Source organism: Gouania willdenowi, chromosome 9 (assembly GCF_900634775.1).
Source record: "Gouania willdenowi chromosome 9, fGouWil2.1, whole genome shotgun sequence".
NCBI classification, from domain to species: Eukaryota; Metazoa; Chordata; class Actinopteri; order Blenniiformes; family Gobiesocidae; genus Gouania; species Gouania willdenowi.
The window spans coordinates 18,645,972-18,666,298 of NC_041052.1; the positions used below are offsets into that span (position 1 = coordinate 18,645,972).

The 20,327-nt window shown below is 37.6% G+C and overlaps 2 protein-coding genes across 4 annotated transcripts in view; one reads left to right on the forward strand and one right to left on the reverse strand.

The window, feature by feature from the left end:
- LOC114469371 (ras GTPase-activating protein 1-like) overlaps positions 1 to 7,627 on the forward strand; it is a 29,527-nt gene extending 21,900 nt beyond the window's left edge. Inside the window, 19 exon segments of the mRNA XM_028456866.1 lie at positions 107 to 230; positions 330 to 486; positions 608 to 695; positions 1,635 to 1,715; positions 1,849 to 2,006; positions 2,097 to 2,173; positions 2,301 to 2,473; positions 2,565 to 2,724; positions 4,023 to 4,165; positions 4,751 to 4,866; positions 4,960 to 5,046; positions 5,129 to 5,196; positions 5,269 to 5,357; positions 5,419 to 5,443; positions 5,446 to 5,483; positions 5,486 to 5,497; positions 6,387 to 6,477; positions 6,480 to 6,532; positions 7,166 to 7,627. Of these exon segments, the coding sequence (XP_028312667.1) occupies positions 107 to 230; positions 330 to 486; positions 608 to 695; positions 1,635 to 1,715; positions 1,849 to 2,006; positions 2,097 to 2,173; positions 2,301 to 2,473; positions 2,565 to 2,724; positions 4,023 to 4,165; positions 4,751 to 4,866; positions 4,960 to 5,046; positions 5,129 to 5,196; positions 5,269 to 5,357; positions 5,419 to 5,443; positions 5,446 to 5,483; positions 5,486 to 5,497; positions 6,387 to 6,477; positions 6,480 to 6,532; positions 7,166 to 7,249 (1,824 nt within the window). The 3' untranslated portion in view covers positions 7,250 to 7,627.
- A 563-nt stretch (positions 7,628 to 8,190) lies between these two features.
- Positions 8,191 to 15,336, reverse strand: ccnh (cyclin H). Of its 3 annotated transcripts, none has more exons than XM_028456868.1 (9): positions 15,166 to 15,336; positions 14,960 to 15,084; positions 14,231 to 14,341; positions 14,063 to 14,136; positions 12,336 to 12,549; positions 11,272 to 11,435; positions 11,127 to 11,197; positions 10,910 to 11,015; positions 8,191 to 8,556 (listed from the first exon to the last, which is right to left on the reverse strand). In XM_028456868.1, the coding sequence occupies exons 2-9, from the start codon at positions 15,074 to 15,076 to the stop codon at positions 8,451 to 8,453; spliced, it is 963 nt and encodes a 320-aa protein (XP_028312669.1). In that variant the 5' UTR covers positions 15,077 to 15,084; positions 15,166 to 15,336; the 3' UTR covers positions 8,191 to 8,450. The 3 variants fall into 3 exon arrangements, with proteins under 3 accessions (XP_028312669.1, XP_028312670.1, XP_028312668.1); XM_028456869.1 differs by having other exon boundaries at positions 8,191 to 8,432; positions 8,493 to 8,556; positions 14,960 to 15,336; XM_028456867.1 differs by having other exon boundaries at positions 14,960 to 15,336.
- Between the last annotated feature and the right edge of the window lie 4,991 nt (positions 15,337 to 20,327).

The window sequence follows — 20,327 nt, forward strand, 5'->3', positions numbered from 1 at the left end:
AAAGAGGAATTCACTTTTATTCTGCTGTAAAGAGGAATTAAAGCTCTTATGTAAACGTGGCCACTGATGAAGTGACTTTTGTATTTTCTTTTCTTCTGCACTATAGCATCAAGAACAAGTTCTGAGTGACACAGTGGACGGGAGGGAAATCTATAACACTATCAGACGGAAAACAAAAGACGCTTTCTACAAAAATATTGTGAAGAAGGGCTACCTGTGGTTCAACAAAGGTGCAGCACTTTAGCAAAACCAATGACTTGTAGTTTTGTAGATAAACAACGTCAGGCCTACAATGTTTAGATGATCTGATCCCATTTTTCTTTCCTCAGGTAAAGGAAAGCGATGGAAGAATCTTTACTTTATCTTAGAGGGTAACGACGCACAGCTCATTTACTTTGAAAGTGAAAAGAGAGCCACCAAACCCAAAGGGCTGATCGACCTCAGTGTTTGCTCCGTCTATGGTGTTCATGACAGTCTGTTTGGGAGGTGAGATATCTCTGTTAAATGTGAACAGATCAAACGCTACTAATGAGAGGATACAATTGTGTTCTGAATTTAGTTCAGACTGGCAGTTTAAACTTTTCACTCATGGGTTTTTTATTTTCAGGCCAAACTGCTTCCAGATTGTTGTGCAGCACTTTAGTGAAGAACAGTACATCTTCTACTTTGCAGGAGAAGTTCAGGAGCAGGCCCAGGTAAGCAGGAGGCCAGAACATTCACTTGTGTTTTATGCAGATGTTGGCTCATGTGAAATGCAACAAACTGCTTCTGTAAAAAAAACAAAAAAAAACAACCACTTTTGTATTCACTTTCACAATAATAACACATGAAAACTTTTTATATTGTTCACGCTGCCACTTCCCCCCCTTTTTTCCAAAACTGTTGTGTATGGCTTTGTATCTTATTTACATTAGAGGGCATGTATACCAAATCATCAAAAATAGATTTATTTCTAGATTAAACTCTAAGGAGATGACTTCCTGCTTTGGGTTCTGAAAAATTAAATAATGATGACACACAAAATTCAATACCCATTAAAATCAGAATCAGAAACACTTTATTTATCTCAGGGGGAAATTCATTCTGTCACAGAGGCTTGAGAAATATTACAAATTAAAAGAATAAACACTAAAGAAAGAAAACATACATAATTAAGTAAAATACTTTTTGATTGAGTAAGGATTAAATGCAAGTAGACACATTACTGTAGAAAAAAATAATAAGATAAAAATAATATACAAATGTACAAATATAATACAGATATATACAAGAATAAAGAAGTTTAAAGTAAGGATATAACTTACAACAAAGGGTTTAAAATGACCTAAACTGTATAAATATCTGCATTTTTAATAATCATAGTTCTTGGAAGACCGGGGGGGGGATCACAAACAATTTTGTACTTCCTGTTTGACCTCATGGTGGCAGTGTTGTTTAATAGTAGATATAAAAATGTACTGTACATCTATAATGAGGATTGACTGGGAATCTGCTTGAGATAAAAAAAATAATAATAAAAATGTGATGTACAGAATATTTAGGATTTCTTTTAACAAAAGAAAATCATAGACTTTTTTTTTTTGTTTTTTGTGCTATATTTTAATCACTCTTTTCATGTTGGTTTCATTTTGCAGGACTGGATGAAATGCCTTCACACTTTTTGTAGTAATTTAAGGAAAACCACTCAGCCCACCTCCAACAAAAGACTCCGACAGGTGTGTACTGTCAAACATTATAATGTGTTTTTTTCCTGGATATCCATATCATTTAAATAAAAAGCATTTTTGACTCATTTGACTGAGTACAAAGACTTGTTTCTGTATATGTTGGTGTGGTGAATGGTTCCAGGTGAGCAGCCTGGTGCTGTATGTGGAGGAAGCTCACAAGCTGCCTGTGAAGTATTTCACCAACCCGTACTGTAACATCTACCTAAACAGTGTCCAGGTGGCTAAAACGCACCCAAGGGAGGGACAGAACCCAGTTTTCACTGAGGAGTTCATCTTTGAGTAAGTCTGTCACATCTTTGCCTTTCATACAAGGTCTCCTGAGATATCAGTGTCTGGGTTGTTACAGAACATGTCATTTTTTGGTTTCAGCGACTTGTCGAGTGAAATAAATCGGTTTGAAATCAGTTTGAGCAACAAAACAAAAAAGAGCAAAGAAAGTGATATTTGTGAGTATTGAGTAAATCTGTAACTGTTCAAAATAAATGCATCCACTGCAGGTTAACATTCATCTGACTTTGTTTTGTTTTTTTCCACTTTATCCCAATCAAATGCCTCTGTCCCTGTCTGCCTCAGTGTTTATGCGTTGCCAGTTAAATCGCCTGCAGAAGGGCCAGATGATTGATGAGTGGTTCCCTCTCAGCTCTCATGTTCCTCTGAAGGGCATCGAGCCAGGCTCTTTACGTGTGCGTGCACGCTACTCTATGGAGAAGATCATGCCTGAAGAGGAGTACAGCGAATTCAAGGAGGTCTGATTTCCCTCTGAAGTGGTTTTGATTGCATTGCCTAATAGTTGTCTCCTCTCTTATTGACTTCAAAATGATGTCATTCCCTCCGCAGATGATCCTGCAGAAAGAGTTTCATGTCATCTACGCTTTGGCCCACGTCTGTGGCCAGGACCGCACCTTACTAGCAAGCCTCCTTCTGCGGATCTTCAGACACGAGAACGCAGAGGCCCCTCTCCTCAGAACGCTCAATGACAGAGAGATTAACATGGAGGGTGAGAATCAGAACCACCATGATTACTTGCTTTCACTGTAAACAAGGAACTAGAGCAGTGTAGGTAATAAGGGTTTACCTCTGAAGACTCCAAGAAGAAGAGTTTGTTTTTATTCATAAATTCTGGTGTAGTTTCTCTGCGTCCCAATAAGAACATAATCCTAATAATCCAGACACTTTAACATGATAGTGTTTGATTTGTAGATATGTTCATTTTAATTTCGCTGGTGCTGCTAAATGTGAGAAGTTTTGTGGGACTTGGCAAATCAAAGATGGATTTTAACTCTTTTGAAAAAATAAAATCTTTTATCTATTTTCTCTGACGTCTGTTGGCAGCATTACATCAAAAGTACCTCACGGATTTTGGCAAGATTTTACCCAAAGATAGACCTTATACAATGGAAAATTCCATTAAAGAGTAACTAAACCCCTGCTTTCTCCTGGCCTACCACTAGGAGGGAAACTGAAAAAGGCCTTGATTATGAGTGGTGCTCCTGGAGCAGTCAAGACACGCCCATTCTGTACTTTAAAATCTCCATTGAACAATCTATGCTATGTTAACTAGCTACTCATTACTCAATATACCTCTCTATTCACTCTTCTCTCAATCCAACCTACTCACCACAGATTGTAGATCCCACAGGTGCTAGTTTTTATTAAAGGGGCGGGGCCAACAGTGCTTATTTGTGACAAGATGGTCCCAAAACATCACATCATCTTGATCTCAGCCAACAGAAAAAAATAAATTGTAATAGCCGGGTTTCAACCCATATAGGGCAGTCATTATTGAAATACTTTGACTAAAATGTTAAGAGTTGGACCAGGATCAATCAACAGCACGACTTCATGACCAAATATATTTGTATTCAGCAGTTTTGGGCTTTAGGTAAATCATGGAGGAGATCCGGATCCATATATTGATTCTGGATCAGTTTAAAAAATTGTAAAATCCCTAATTCTCACAATTGGTGACATTTCAGAAATTCATATCTCTGTTCTTAATCGACTGAATTTGACTCAGTTATGTCAGGTTGGTTGGTCAATTATTCCGAGTTTCATAAGGATTTCATCCAAATTCAGCATTTCATTGCGATTCTTTTGGAAAAATAACCTATAAGAACTACAGTAACTAGCTGTGCTGCCACCTGTTGTTAAAGCTTTGCTATTGCAAAAGGTTTTGTGTGAAAGAAATGTTTATTGGGTCTAATTTAATTGACTTAATCCTCCTGTTGAAAGCAATCTTTGTAATGACTGCGTTTCTTCCTCCATCAGTAATGACACCCTGGGTTTTCCTTTCAGATGAGGCTACTACGTTGTTCAGAGCCACCACTCTGGCCAGCACACTGATGGAGCAGTACATGAAGGCTACGGCCACACCCTTCGTCCACCACGCTCTCAAAGACACAATCCTCAAAATAATGGAGAGCAAACAATCCTGCGAGGTAAAGATTTCTTCATTTTTCATCAGAATGCTGAACACAGAAATACAGAAAAACAGACACAGCATCAGATCACATTATAGCTACTCGTGCTATGAAATTACAAGATTATTTATGGAACTCTATTGTCAGCTGTTATGAGGCAAATGCAAGTTTTTGTAAAGATTACACTTGTTTTTACCATTTGTGTAAAATAGAAAAAATTTCCTTTGTTTTTTCAAATCTTGCTTTTAATTCTATAATCTACAGCAACGATTCCCCTCTTTCTTGTCGTGACCCCATTTTTATATCACACATTTCTTGCCACCCCAGACACTTTTTTCTTTTCTAAAATTAGTTTTTTTTAATCATATTTGTTATGTGTTAAAAATACAAATTGCACAATGTAATAATAAGTGCCAACTAAGATATTTTTATACTGCATTTAATTTGAACTAGATTCATATTTGAGAAAGTGAACATATAGAATACAGTTGTTAGAGATTGTGTGTGCACTTTAATCATGTAAAGCATATTGAGTTACATTGTGTGTAGCATATACTCCACATGTGCATTCAGTCTCAAACAAGCCCATATTCTTTGTTTTAGCTAAATCCTTCTAAGTTGGAGAAGAACGAGGACGTGAACCTGAACTTGGCTCATCTCCTCAACATACTGTCTGAGCTGGTGGAGAAGATCTTCATGGCTGCTGAGATCCTTCCCCCGTACGCTCATTTGTCCCTTCAGTGTGTTGCCACTATTATAACATCTGAGTGGACTAAATAACCCAGTGTGTGTCTGTGATGGTTCTGCTATAGGACTCTGAGGTTCATCTACGGCTGTCTGCAGAAGTCTGTACAACAGAAGTGGCCGACCAACACGACCATGCGTACGAGAGTTGTGAGGTAACACGAGGCTCATTTCACCCCTGCCTTTAGCAGATCATTCTCCTACTGCACATTTATTGATTGATTGATTTCTTCCCAGTGGCTTTGTGTTCCTGAGACTAATCTGTCCAGCCATCCTCAACCCCAGAATGTTCAGTATCATTGCTGGTAAGCACAATTACTTACTAATACTTAATCTGACCACCAAGGGCTCTAAATGTGTTGCTTATTCATCCACAGACCCTCCATCATCAACAGCCAGCAGGACTCTCACACTGGTGGCCAAGTCAGTCCAGAATCTGGCCAACCTGGTTGAATTTGGTGCTAAGGTATGAATCTATTACATCTACAGTATGGTAATGATAATGATTACTCTATGTTCTATAACAGGAGCCCTACATGGAGGGTGTGAACCCGTCATCAAGAACAACAAACATCGGATGATCATGTTTTTTCTGACGAGTTGGGGGTGAGACACGTTTGAACATGTTTGGATCATGTGTCCATAGATACATTAAAAATAAGTTAATTGATGTTTCTAAATACAGATTTTAAGATTTCATTTTTTTCCCATGTTACCTGTAAAGCATCTTAATCAGATTCATCCTTGGATTTAAAAACATTTTCAATAGGATACAATATTTACAATTCCATTTTATATTGCGATATTTCACCATGCAATTAGCGTATCGATCCAAAGAAAATTCCAAATCCATTCTTTTTCATCATGTTTTTTTTAATGAGAAATCATTTACAGAATGTGCCAACATATGCATAGATGATAACGCCCGGTCACTAGTTGTCAGTGAACCACATCAGACCTTGTATAACTACCTCACGCCTGCATTTTATGCTTTTAGCTGGAAGTTGATTGCACTTTTTTTAAAGAATGTTAGAACTTCCGGATCTGTTGTAGAAGCAAAAGTTAAACTTTTTTGAAAAATGTAATTTGACAGTTTGATTAACATACCACTTGTTTTTAATATTGGTACTTGAATTACTGTTAGTTACTATTTACTTGTTCTCGCAAGTTTAAAAAAATGAAATAAACTGTTTCATACCATTTGTATTTGTAAAGGTGAAATTTGTAAATATTGATATCACAATGTATATTGTATTGTTTAGTATCGGGATATACAGTATCGTATCATGGCATATAAATCGTGAATCATATCGTATAGTCAGAAACATTGTATGCACACCCCTAATATTTACCATAGCGTCACTTGAGCAGCCACGACCAGAAGATAACATTTCTTACTTTTCACGAGGCTTCACGTAAACATTATGTCAGGTAGTGTGTAGAGATCCACTGTGTCCTCTGTCCACCATGTAAACCTGCCACCTCGTCCCTGTAGAACGTCCCTGACCTGCCTGATGCCACCGAGCACTTTAGGACCGACCTTTCCCAGGACTTGTCTCGAGACCTGGCTGCGCTTCACGAGCTCTGTGCACGCATTCAGACGAACTCCGGACGCTGAGCAACGAAAGGGGCGCACAGCAGGTGGACACAGTGCTGACACCACAGCTGTGGGGGGTGGGGGGGAACAATTGACATTGTAATTGGTATGGAAATTTCTAAAAACTACAATTTAATTAACCTTGTTATAGCGCTATGGCTTACAACCATGTATTTAACAATCAATATAATATGTTTTATATCAAGTTACCCACTACCTGTCAGTTCTCTTGAGAATCATTTTATTATTTAAAAAAAAAAAAAAAAAAATAGAATGACATACTCACAGAAAAACAAATTAGACGCCCACATCAAAAATATTAATACCAATATGAACTAGGAAGCCTAATAAGCAAACCAAGAGATGAAAACCAAATTGAATGATAAATAATGTTGTGTATTTTACAGCTGATTTAGGACATGGGTCAAAACTGAGCCATTATCATAAAAGATGCTAACAGAAAGCTAACACAAGAGGAAGGTCATGTTTTATGGGCTTATTTATTAAAGGCTCAGTAATTGTGATTAATTGTAATTGAACTTTGAGTTGCAAAATAATTGTAATTGGAAAAAAATGTCGGTCGCAGTAATCTAGTTGTGATTGAAGATGTAATTATAATTGAAAAACCCCAACCCTGGTTGCTTTTATTTTGCTATTTATTTCCGTTTCCTGTGCAGCACGTGCTGAAAAAGCTGCTGGCCATCACTGAGCTCCTCCAGCAGAAGCAGACTCAGTACGCCATGTCCAACAGCAACAGGTAGTACCGCACTCCGCCTCACACCTCTCCATCCACGCGTTGAACACCTCGCCTCTAGCGGAGCGCAGCCCAGAAGAGACCTAGCATGTCTGCCCTCCCTCATCACCATGGCAACCCATCCTTCACCCTCCATCATGTGTTCCTCCGATAGCGCCGCCCATCCTACCCACCACCTTGTCTCATTCACCACCGTCGTCGACACATGGAGCGACGCAGTGACTAGGAACATAAAGACTGACTGACTGACAGCTGTATGCACAATGAACTGATTCCATCACAAACTGTGCTGATGGTTTCATTCCCTTTTTGCCACCAGAGCCAAATACAAAGATTAAAAAAAAATAAAAAAAAAAAGCAATTGCTTTGTAGCCACACGTTGCCAAAGTGCATGAGGCACTCTTCCTGCTCAACAAACTGACACGAAGACGCTCACGCTCTCAGTCCCTTTACTGTAACTGGATTATGAGTGAGAATGCTTTTTATACTGTAATTAATGACTGATTTATTTTAAGGTTAATATCTGCAATGTGCTGACGGAAGCATTTATTGTTTTGTTTTTTCTGTTTTCTAGTTTAAAATATTATTTCAGGAAAAAAAAAATGGTTATTTTATATGAATAAATTCTCTTGCTGGAATCATGAGTATCTAAGAGACATAAGCTGAATTTATTTCCTTCAATTACATCAGCTGTTTTGATTTATTACTGGGTTGAGGCTTTATTTTTATTTTTTTAAACTACCCAATATGGACGAAACACATAATCAAAGAAACCAAGTCAAATGAAATGTTTACAGCAGTAATTCTTTTCTTTCTTTTTTTAATTAATACAGACTGTATCAGACCTGCATGCACTTATTAAACTGTTTTTTTGTAAAATAGATGATGGGAGTCGTTTGTTGGTCCAACAGAGGCAGAGTAATGTATTCATTTGGAAGAACTAGAGAGAAAAGTAGAAAAATATCTTTATTATAACAGAACAAAAGTATCTGTACATATGGAAACTGTAACACTTCTTTATGTGTCAGCATCTTTCTGTCCAACTCTACAAAGCTTGTTTGTGGAAACGATGAGAAACAAAAAAAAATAGAAAAAAGCTATAACAGGATCATGTTTTGTGATCAAAACTGACCCAATGGAAATGAATGCGTTTGTGAAGCTCACATCAGGTCATCATCATCAGTCCATTCCTGGATAGAAACAAAGTGTTAAAAATGGGAAACGTGGCTGTAGTCAAATCCTAGTCTTACCTCCTCCACCAGTCGTGGCTCTTTAACTACGTGGTCATCGTCTTCGTAACCTCTTTTCCGTTTGCTGTAATGCAAACAACATTTTCCATCGTGAGCATTTCAGTGGAACGTACCATCAAAAACAAATGAGTAAAAACATTATGCAGCGATGCAAGCACACCCGTCGTCAACATCGTCAGCCATTGCTCTTCATTCCATGGACTAGAGAGCTTCTGTTCTGCTGTTATTGACATGACTCCCTGCTGTAGTTTAAAGCAGAGGAACATCTCTAACAACAGCATGACTGAGGCTCTCCAGGACCAGGAATGAGAACCCTGATGTAGGTAGTTGTGTCTCATGTCCTCTGCATCATCATGACTATCTGTAGTCGTAGAGCCCCGTGTCTCCCAACGTGCATGTGCTGTCAGGGAGGGCTGGGTGATGGTCACGTCTTTTACAATTAGTCTACATTAGGGTAATATTATATGACCCTAGTCATTACTGGCAATTGTATCATAAAACCTCCTACTAGAGAGAATCAATGTGTTTGTTCATGTGTCAAACTCAAGGCCCAGGGGCCAAATCCAATGTGGCTCACAGGAGAAAGTAAAAATGACAGAGAAAACATGAATCATTGTGTAAATTACCAAACAATTCAGTTAGTGATATCTCTTATCGATCCAAAATTACAAACAAATTAAACTACACAATATTTGCCAGGGTGCACAGTTTTCCATGTTTGTATTTCCATGATAAGTCACTTTTAAGCTGAAATTGTTGGAATTTTTTTAGTTTTTCCAAAATTTTACAATTTTACTCCAAAAACTTTCACAAGATTTTCCCAAACTGAGGAAAAAATGCTCACAAAATCAAGTCTTTCCTTTTTGTATCACAGAAGTTACTTTTAAGCTCAAATTGTTGAAAAGAAAGTCACCTTTTTTCCAAAACTCTACAATTTTCCTCAAATTAAAGACAAATTGGTCACAAAATCAAGTCCATTTAAATGAAAATCTTTCAGGGACTGATATATGTCACTTATTGCTTGGATATTGTCAGTGCGTTACTTTATACATCATTGATATGGAGAAGTGAAACCTAGGGCACAAATAATGTTGAACTCGATGGTTTCCAGCCTATAATCTGTGGCCCACTTAATATCAAACAGATCCATATTTGGCCCCTGAACTAAAATGAGTTTGACACCCACCCTGTGCTGGTCCATAGTGTTCTGTACACACTGAATTGGACAAAAATAAATAGATTTTCAGAAAAGGATCAACAATATTCCTTTTGTGTTTGTTAAAAGCTATGTTTCCACCCGTCACCCAGCCTTTCCATGACGCCTCTCACATGACTTCATGATGACAAACGTGTCCACTTTATCTTCCAGGACAGAGTGCACCATCATGTCACTGGCTGCTGCCATCCAGGTAATGTGACCTTTCCAGGTTTGCGGCTGAGAATCAAAGTGTGCTAGTACAGCTGGCTAAAACTGGACCTCATACCGACCGGAGCACGGACTGAAGGTTGTATCTAAGAACATGTGACGTGAATGCCTGGGGAGGGGGTGAGGTTACAGATGCAATAAGGCCCATCCCACATCGGAATGCTGTCCTTCCAAAGCCCATTTTTTACACACCTGCGGACTATCTAAACCTCCACGGATATATTGGATGTGATGATGACGTTGGAGGGGAGGTGATCCAAAGCATTGAAGTAGCATATTCTGCTGTCATCAGGGAACTTCTAACATAAGCACCTCTTTCCAACACAACACAAGCCTTAATTCCCTTCATCCTCTCAGCTAATTTATGAGCTCTTCTACCAAACCATATGACGTCAACTTCTTTGTGCGCACCATTTTCTAGAAGCTGCTTTCTTAACATGCCATACCTGGAATAAGAACGAACAGTGTTTGTGCTTTCCGTGCATGTGTTCGCCCTGATGTTTTCTGCCTTTGCTGCTCTAACACTAACACCCTGAACTCCTTGTTTGCCTTTGGATGGAAAATGAAAAGCTTTCCTGCTCTGCGCTCCGTCTTTACTCTCCCGACGTCACAGACGGTGTTTGGCTGCACAGACTGTTCTCATATAGTTTCACCCTGAATCCATCTGATCTGACAAAGCTTTGGGGTTCACTGTAGATGCACCTCAGACACCCAGGACCTGACCCAGTACACAGGGAGCGCTGTGGCCTGCTCTTCTTCTACTTCTACTGGATTTCATACTGCTGATAATGTGTTCCTTTTTTTATTTTTTTACCTCAAACTGAACCTTTTACATCTTAGATTTAACAATTTGGCTGAAATAAAACGTACTCCATGTGATGAATATCTGGTCTGCATTGGTTGATACTATTATACTCATTTTTACTCTGAAATGAATCACGCTACTTTTTCAGCAGGGAAGTCTGTGAAACGTTTGGACTCTGATCCTTACTTGCTTGCACTGGCAAATTCTGCATGAATCCTCTCCAGCCGCAGCTTGTATTCATTCACCTCTTCTGCTTTGGGAAGTTCGTACTTCTTTAGAAGAGTTTTTATCTCTGAGTTGGAGAGAAAACAAAAATCCGATTCAGCTTAAAAACAGACGTCAGTGGAGCTCAAAACTACTCAATTTCGCCATCTCGTGGCAACACATCAAAACTGCAGCTTACTTCTCATTGAGTCGTACATCTTTGAAAGAGTCTCTTTGTCTTCTTTCAGGCCCAAGCACTCAGTCAGGTAGCTGGACAGTAAGACACACCATGTGTTACTATTTGTTCAGTCTGAGGTATTTTAAAAACAGAATGTGTGACCCACCTCTCCATGCTGAGGCCAGCTCTGGAGGCGCTGTTTAGAATAGCAGTGAGAGCGATCTGAGAAGGAGAGAACAGCAGTCCTGTATCTGTCATTGCTGCCTGTGTCAGAAAGTCATCTGCACTCTTTCTCAGAGACTCTGGGTTCTCCAGGGTGGGGAATCTGGTCTGCAGGGAACATGTTACATCACATCCTTTCAGTTACTGAATAATGCCACTATTCCTGACTTCTACTCACTCTATGGTTTATCTCTCACTTAGGGCTGGGCAATATGGATCAAAATGGAGACAATATTAAACTCAATCATTTTAATTCAATTGAAGTCTGACCAGAAATACAATTCAGGGTTACATTTGCTGATGCAAAATGTCAACACAGGCACATTTATTAATAAACAGCTGCACAATATGTGCCACTTTTGGTTTTTTTCCCCTCTATGGGACAGCATATGTGAGTGAGTTCTGTAGTGTGGCTTGTTTATGGTTAGAATGCGTTCAGTGATCATCTAACTGAGCTTAACATGTCCTGAGAAGTAGAGAGAAAATGACCCCAAAACCAGTATTTTAATACAAAATTAGATATAGGCAACATTGTGATTTTCTATATAACCATAATAGAAAACTTGATGTATTTTGAAGTCATTCCATGTATTTTTATTGTTGAATTGCTTATTTTTCTAGTAGTTATGCATGTTTTGGGAGTAACTTTTTGGTTTTCTCTTGCCTTTCTCTGTATTTTTGTTGTCCTTTTGTGTATTTCTGGCACATTTAGAAACAAACGGCTGCACAATATGATCCACCTTTGACTTTTTCTCCTTTAAGGGACAGCACATGTGAGTGAGTTTTGTAGTGTGGCTTGTTTAGATGAAGGTCTGGGTTAGGACGCACTCAGTGATCATCTAACTGTGCTTTTTTTTTCATGCTGTTCTGAGAAGTAGAGAAAGCAGCAACTCTTAAAACAAAATACGCTATATATATATATATATATATATATATATATAGGCGATATTGTCATTTTCTATATCGCCAAAATAGAAAACTTGATATATCGCCCAGCCCTACTCTCACCTTGATGTCGATGAGCAGACCCTCCATGGGTCGGTAAGGGTTGTGCACTACCAGGTGAAAGTTGAGCTGTTGGATTAGCAGCAGTTCATACTCTAAGATCTGCTCCAGGACCCTTTCTTGGCCTGCGGGGGTCTCCTGTAGAAGGTTGCCAACAAACTGGGAACTGGAGACGTTAAACTCGTCCACTTTACAGGACAGATAAGCACAGCTGAGCCTGGAAAGAGAAGAGGGCTTTAAAATATATATATATATATTTTTTTCCATGCACTTAAAATGACTGCAGACATCAGATATATTAACAAAAGTGCAACTTTATTGCTGTGATTGTCCTCAAGAGTTAAAATGTATAGAACAATCCCAAAATAAAAAGTAAATGAGGCTCTGTCATTCAACAATTTCAAGCTTTAACCCAGGTTTAAGCAAACGTGCAACAGCAACTTCAGAGTAGCTTCAATTTTCTGATTAAGAAATCACATAACTACATAAACATTACATGGCCAATTAACATTACATGGCCAATTAAAGGCGAAAGCCCCGATTTAATCTTTAATATTTTATTACATTACAATTAGGGATGTAACTATTCACTCAACTCCCGATACGATTCACGATACTGGGTTCACGATACTGGGTTCACGATACGATTCCCTCACGATTTATTTTACAAAATGGACTGTAGACAAATTTTTTTTTTGGGAAAAAAACTAGAAAATACTGTTATTTTCTTTTTATTTTTCATTGTCAAAAGAATTCCTTGATAAACTATTCAAAACAATGCAATTTAACTAAAAATAAATCTTGAATGAAATAAATAAAGGAATAATACAAATGAAAATGAAGCCTATTAATTTAAATTCTGGTTCTATAATAAACAATGCAAAACTGCATAATAGTTCTTTTTCTTTTAAAAGTGCAACTGAAAATGTATTTTGTGCCTTAACAATTGGACTTTAAAAAAAAAAAAAACTGTGATTGCACTAATTTACGTCATATTTGTTTGGACCAGCAGAGGGCGCTGGTAACACAGTGGTCGGTTGGCATGCAGATATCTTGCAGTGAAGAAGAGAAGCTATGCTAGCAGACAGAGCTAATAGAAAAACGTGACTTTTACAGATATTCAAGTAATATTACAGATATTCTTTCGGTGCTAAAGGGGTAATGAATCATTTATTAACATATTTAAGAGTAGAAGGCAGCCAGAAAGAAAGTATTAGCAGACTCCGCCCACCGCCTACACTTGTGGATAGCGTCCTCTGCTGGTTAAAAAAAGTACTGCAATTCAATTTTCAGAAAATCGATATCAACCGTGATACCTATGAATCGATTTTTAACTGCCTTACGATTAATCGTTACATCCCTAATTACAATTAATAATAAAATAACAAACTCCGCTTAGCATCTCAGCATAGTGCGAATAAAACATTAAACATGCCTGTGGCACATCTAGTCTACTCAAAGGGTAAACAAATGTAAACAAAGAGGGGGCTGGCTCATATCGCGCTACGGTAACCTACAAGGACGGAATGTGAAAAAGTCCGGAAAAACCGAGGTGGAAATAAATAAATAATAATTACTTTTTTTCTAAACTCAAAATTGCAAAACAAAAATAATTTTTTATCTACAAATTCGATAAATTGATTAAATCGATTTTTTTTTTCTTCCCAGCCCTAGCTTTAGATCATGTCTGGTATCACTGGATGTACAGAGGAGCGATCAACAACACTCACATGATAATCCTGGGATGGTGCTCCATGATGGAGTTGTTCAAGTAAAACCTCCTGAAGTACATCATAGCTGTGCCCTGTGACACACACACACACACACACACACACACACACAGAGTGAGTTTTGTGTCTAATGGTGTGCTAAAGGTTACACAGACGCTGCACACCTACCAGCACAGATTTGGGCATTGGAGGTGTAAAGTTGTTGCAGAAGTCCAGCAGTCTCCTCTCATAGTGTCTGAACAGGACGTCCTCCTGGTGTCGCTCCAGCAGCACCACAGACTGGTTCACAGGAAAAGAGCTGACTCAGCTTTCCTACGTTCTCTACGTCACTACACTACAGTACAGTACAGTGCCTGGGTTGGGGGTCAACTATATATTTCAGTTACAATTAATTCAGTTTTCAATTACCTATTCTCAATTACAAGGAGACCAGCATTTTTTCCAATTACAATGAAATTACAGTATTTTTGTCCTCAGAAATTCAATTACAATCGCTTTCTCAATTACTAAAGTTCAAATACAATTAATCACAATTACTGAGCCTGAAATAAATAACCTAATAAAAGTTCACCTTCACCTTGTGATAGCTCTCTGTTAGCATCTTTTATGATAACAGGTCCTAAATCAGCTGTAAAATACACTAAAAACAGATATCTATCATTAATTGCATTCCTATCTACTGGTTTCCATCTAATCAAAAAAATATATAAGTTTTAATATTTTTGGTGAGGGCATCTGAGCCTTTTTGTGTCAGTTTATACCCCTAGATTTAATTTTTTTAATATGTGTGGAATTGTACACAGAACTGTAAAATGGTTCCCCAGTTTTGCGTTAAATTATAATGGACATTTTTTTCACGACAATAACAACGACAAAGTGCATTTCCGCTCCCTTTACCTTTCCACTTCCTCTCGCCTCTTCACGGAACTTCCGGTTGGCGTCGCACCTTTTCTGCTCCAATTCGTCCTCACTGTCAAAGATCCAGTGCGACCTCTGGGAACTGTTGTGGAACATGTCGTCCTCTGCAGGTAAAAGCAACCCGACTGTCACCAACCTGGGCACAAACCAAGCGTCTGTTTACAGGCTGTAAATATTAAATATACCTTATTAGTCCCGCTCCAACTGCACCGCAGCGCTGCAGTCCGTGTGTGTATAATATACACTCAAACAGATTATTTCGAAATCACCGAGTTTGACAAAAGAAACAAATAAACACAGCACCAGATTACACTGGTACACTTCTCCCACCACATTGAATCAATTTGTCGACTGTTGATGACGTAAGAGACTGTTACCGTAGATGACGGAGAAAAGGCGCATCAGCAATCCGTGCGTCTGTCATATGCAGACGTGTTATGTAAAAAAAATAAAAATAAAACCACCATCTTAAAAAAGAAAATACAACATTTGTATGTGTTTGTTTTTTTAAGTTCTTATTATTAGGGTTAATACTTTCCTTAGAGCACATGTGTCAAACACAAGGTCCACTGTTTAACCTCAAATTGATTAAATAACTCATTCAATAACTAGCAATTGTTGTCTATTTAATCTACAAAATGTCCCCACCTGAAATGAAATTGATCACAAAATCAAGAAAACTTGTTAGGAGGCTGTCAATGTAAAGTGTGTCAATGTCTGGCCTGTATCCAGAGAGAGAGAATAATATGCTGAAATCACAGTGTGACGACTTTCAATATGGCTTTGTTGAGTTTGCAGGTTCTCTCTTTGTCTCCCTAGTTTCTTACCTCTGTGAAAACGTGTTAGGGTTGGTAATTTGCACTAAATTGCCATTTGTTGTGAAATGGCGTGAACATATACAAATCTGATAGACCATTGGTTCTCAAACTGGGGTCGGGTGACCGCCAGGGGTCTTTGAGCCGTAGCTTTGGGGTCTGTGAAATAATGTTTAAAAACCAATTATTCTATAATTGATTTTATATAGCGTTTTATCACAGAGACTCAAAGCGCTCTATCTCTATATCTATCCTATTATAGCTACATACAGGGATCAATGCACCAGTAAAACAAACATACAGTACTTTAAATGTAGAGTATATGTAGATACTGGACATGATGCACTGCTGTCTCACTGTGAAATGTGATGTCTTGTGTTTTTGTTTTTTTCCTTTTAAAGCACTTATTTTGTTTACTGTATTACATTAAACACCTTATATACAAGATGAGTACAGGTACTATTTAAGTTCATTTCTGCCACAAAGATCTTAAATATTTAAGTTGAAACGTTCAAAGAACAGATATATCATTCTCATTTATGGTTACTAATGGGAATATAATTTAATTAATCAACATGAGGGGAAAATTAAAGAAAAAAACAAAAACAAAAAACTATTGCAATATGCAAGCTGCAATGCAAATATATTTGTATACCACATTTTGTTAATCAATGTGCAACATAAAACATTAAATCAACAATAAAATGAATAGAAAATATCTCTAAGTCATAAGCAAGTAGAGAAAAGGAGAGTTTTTAGCTTGGATTTAAAAATGATAACATTGGAGTGTGAGTGACTTCAGCTCTGCTGGTAATTATTATTATTATTATTATTATTATTATGAATAATAATAATAACAAGAAGAAGATTAAGAATGATACATTTTATTTGTATTGCACTTTTCACACAAAAACACATCTCAAAGTGCTACAGGGAAATAAAAACACAAAACATATAAAAACAGCAAGAAACATATTAAGAGAATGCAATACAAAATAGGTGGGTTTTTAGTTTGTTTTTAAAGGCCTCAAGTTTGTTCGTTATTTGCAGCATAACAAATAAAAGCAGCATAACAAATAAAAGCTGCTTGACCATGTTTTGTCTGAACTCTGGGCTCTACTATCTGACCTTTATCTATAGATCTTATTATCTCCATAGAACATATGATAAAGCCTGTGCAATCCCTGTGACTTTGTGCAGAACACAGTGGGTATAAACGAATGAATGCATAATTTGATTTGGGGGGAAAATATAAATACCAAACATTTAATGCACATCACATAATGTCTTATTTAAAAACCCATTTTGTGTGAAACTCCAGAATTCAGCAGCTTTGTGCTTCAAATCAAACCCATCGCTGTTGCATCATTTGGCGCCTGGATCTCACACTGTGTGTTCAGACACATCGGTTCAACCCCCCACCCATGTTTGCACATCCCTTCATTTGCATAAACATGAGTAATTTATGAATAATAAATGCTCGCGCGTTCAGCGGAAGCCGTTAATTTGCATATGAGCGAAGCCTCAGTTTTATGTTAGTGCGGTCGGTGCTGCTACTCCACCAGGTATGTGCTGCTTCACCTCTATTCTATTCTATTCTATCATCTGTTCTATTCTATATGCTCTAGCTCTATAACGGAGGGCGCCAAAGGGCTCGGACCCGCGTGTGACAGGCGCGTGAGCAGCTCGCCCTGACTCTAACTTACATAAACATGAAGAGCATGATGCATTATTGATGAGATGCTTTACTATACTGCAGCCAGCGCGTGCACAGATTCCCTCCAGCGTGCGTGAGGGCGTGTGCACGTCAGGGTTAAAGAGGCCCACACCCCATTTTGTTGTGCTATTTCCCGTAGGACCTGCAGCAGTGTGTGATGACTCATTTTGGCCTTTGTATCTATTGTGCAGACTAGTTTCTATTCTGTGGTCACCAACACGGTGCCCGCGGGCCCCAGGTAGCCCGCATGGACCATGTTCGGTGCCCTCAGGCCTGTTCTAACAGCAGCAGCAGCAGCAGCACTATTCACTAGTTAACTACATATAAAATGTGACATACCAGGCTTTAAACTCTAAGATAAATTCAGATCACAGATATAGTCAGAGCCTTGGAAGAGTTAAATACTGTTGGACCTGAATAATAAGTTCTTCATTTATTTAAATTCACCATCTCTAAAGGTTGGTTTTCACTGAAACATTGACACAAATGTGTTTTTTCTAAAAAAACAAATAAATAATAATAATGAAATAAAAATAAACTAAGAAATAAAGTCAAGTTTTATATAATGTTACATAGTTGCTAAATTTTAAGAACAAGTTTCGGATAGTGAAAGATGGGTGGATTGAAAAAAAAAAAAATTGATTTGGTAATATATTGCGATATTACGTCGCTCAATTCTTGGATTGATTCAAAATGCATCCATATTGATTTTATTTATTTTTGTATTTATCTTTATTTAACCAGGAAAGTCTTTTCAGATATATCGTATCGTATTGTGACCTATGTATCGGGATACTATTTGTATCGCCAGATGCCAGCCAATACACACCCCTAGTAAAAGAGTAGTTAGTGGCTGGTCAATGAGGAACATGATGATTCTCTATGAAATATTTCAGAAGTGGTCATTTGAAAATGAAACAATTGCATAAATTAAGAGAAATAAAGTGTTGCATGTTGAAACTTCAGCATTTCCTATACCTTTTAAGAAGATGCAAAGTCTTCCATCATTATCTTTATAATACCCTTTATTTAAAGTGAAATTGGGAATTTGTGGTAGTATTTCTGTGTATCAAACCCTTCTGATTATTCGGTAAGTTTGAAGTAGCTCGTTTTTTTATTTATTTTAAATTGTACATTTTGACAAACCTTTCATTTTATACAGATGCCTTTGTGAAAAAAATTATTAAGTTCCAGTTGTGCAAGATCTCATTTCTTCCTTCTAGATGTTTACTGTAAGCAAGGGAACTGATTTATTACCAAAAATAAACATGGGGGGTGAAAGTAACTATTACTTTGAGTACTATTTTTTTGAGCTACTTTTTACTTGTACTTAAGTATTTTATGTATGACTTACTTGTACTTGAGCACATTTTAATCAAGTAACAGTACTTCTACTTGAGTAAAATATATCAGTACTTGTTGCACCTCTGATTCTTAATAATTAAATATCCACAGATTCATTTGAATTATAGGATCCATTATCTATCTATCTATCTATCTACGTATCTATCTATCTACGTATCTATCTACGTATCTATCTACGTATCTATCTATCTATCTATCTATCTATCTATCTATCTATCTATCTATCTATCTATCTATCTATCTATCTATCTATCTATCTATCTATCTATCTATCTTAATTTGCAGGGTATTAGAAAAATTGAGAGTCCTTTCCACAGTTTGCGACTAAAAGCACGGGAAATTGTGGAGTTTCAATGAATCTAAAACTGAAATATTTGTCAACATACACAATGATTCATGTTTTCTTTGTCATCTGTATGTTCTCCTTGAATTAGATGCTTTAAAAGGGCCGGATTTGGCCTTGAGTTTGACACGAGTTGATTTGTCACCTGGCCCCAAGCCTGTTTGCTGGAGCCTCTATAATATAATAGATAAGTTACTGTATTGCTGCCTTGTTCTGGAATAGGCCTCTATAGAATCCACTGCATAGCTGCACTGATACAACAATAGCACAGATAGCTTACAAGATAATGATGAGTTTGAGCCCCTGGCTCAGATTCTCAGAGTATCCAGTGTGATAGTTACGTGTTGTCAACGTTTCCTCCAGGTGTCGAGTTTCCTTCACATTGTAAAACGTAGATTGCTGGTTTATTGGACTTTCAAGATTTATCATATGTGTTAATGTGTGTGAGAAAGACTAAACACTGCATTATCAAAAAGATTGGCGTTTGTTGTTTTTACACTTCTTCTTCTTCTTCTTCTTCCTCCTCTTCTATTCTACATCTCTAAGTTTATTTTTCAATGTAATTCTTACATGATCTGATCGTTGATCTTTTTATCTGTAACTTCATTTTGATGACATTAAAAAAGGCAGTGGCTATCCGTACTGTTGCCGTATAAATATACCGACATTCTATCCATACGCAGCGCCCCTATTTGGCCAGTTTACATCACGTGATAGGTCAGTCATTGGTCAGTTTAGGTCATGTGACTAAGACTAAACCTAACCCTAACTCTAACCCTAAAAATTGTTGCAATATTGGGTTATACCCTAAACCTAACCCTAATCCTAAGGCGCTACATACGTGTACTTTGGTAACCGTACTAATAGCACCAGAGGAAAGACACTTTCTTAAAAAAAATATGAGGGAGATTAAGAGTTTAATTTGCATCAACACTTTTTTTTCTTCTTCAACTTTCTCATATAGGAAAAATTCAAGTAGAATATAGAAATAACCTTGACCACAATGCATGTGGCTCTTGTAACCAATGAGCTTCCTTCATGCTGTCAAGCTCGGTCCACTTTACTTTTACTCAACAACAGCCAGTAATTCCTTATTCCAGCCTCCTC

Bases quoted from the DNA above. Each gene is read 5' to 3' on its own strand.
- ccnh (XM_028456868.1), bottom strand. From the start codon at position 15,076: ATGTTCCACAACAGTTCCCAGAGGTCGCACTGGATCTTTGACAGTGAG. The intron at 14,137-14,230 runs GTAGGTGTGCAG...TGTGTGTCACAG, and splicing joins CAATGCCCAAATCTGTGCTG to GGCACAGCTATGATGTACTT. The intron at 11,016-11,126 runs GTAAGCTGCAGT...TCTCCAACTCAG, and splicing joins GATGTACGACTCAATGAGAA to AGATAAAAACTCTTCTAAAG.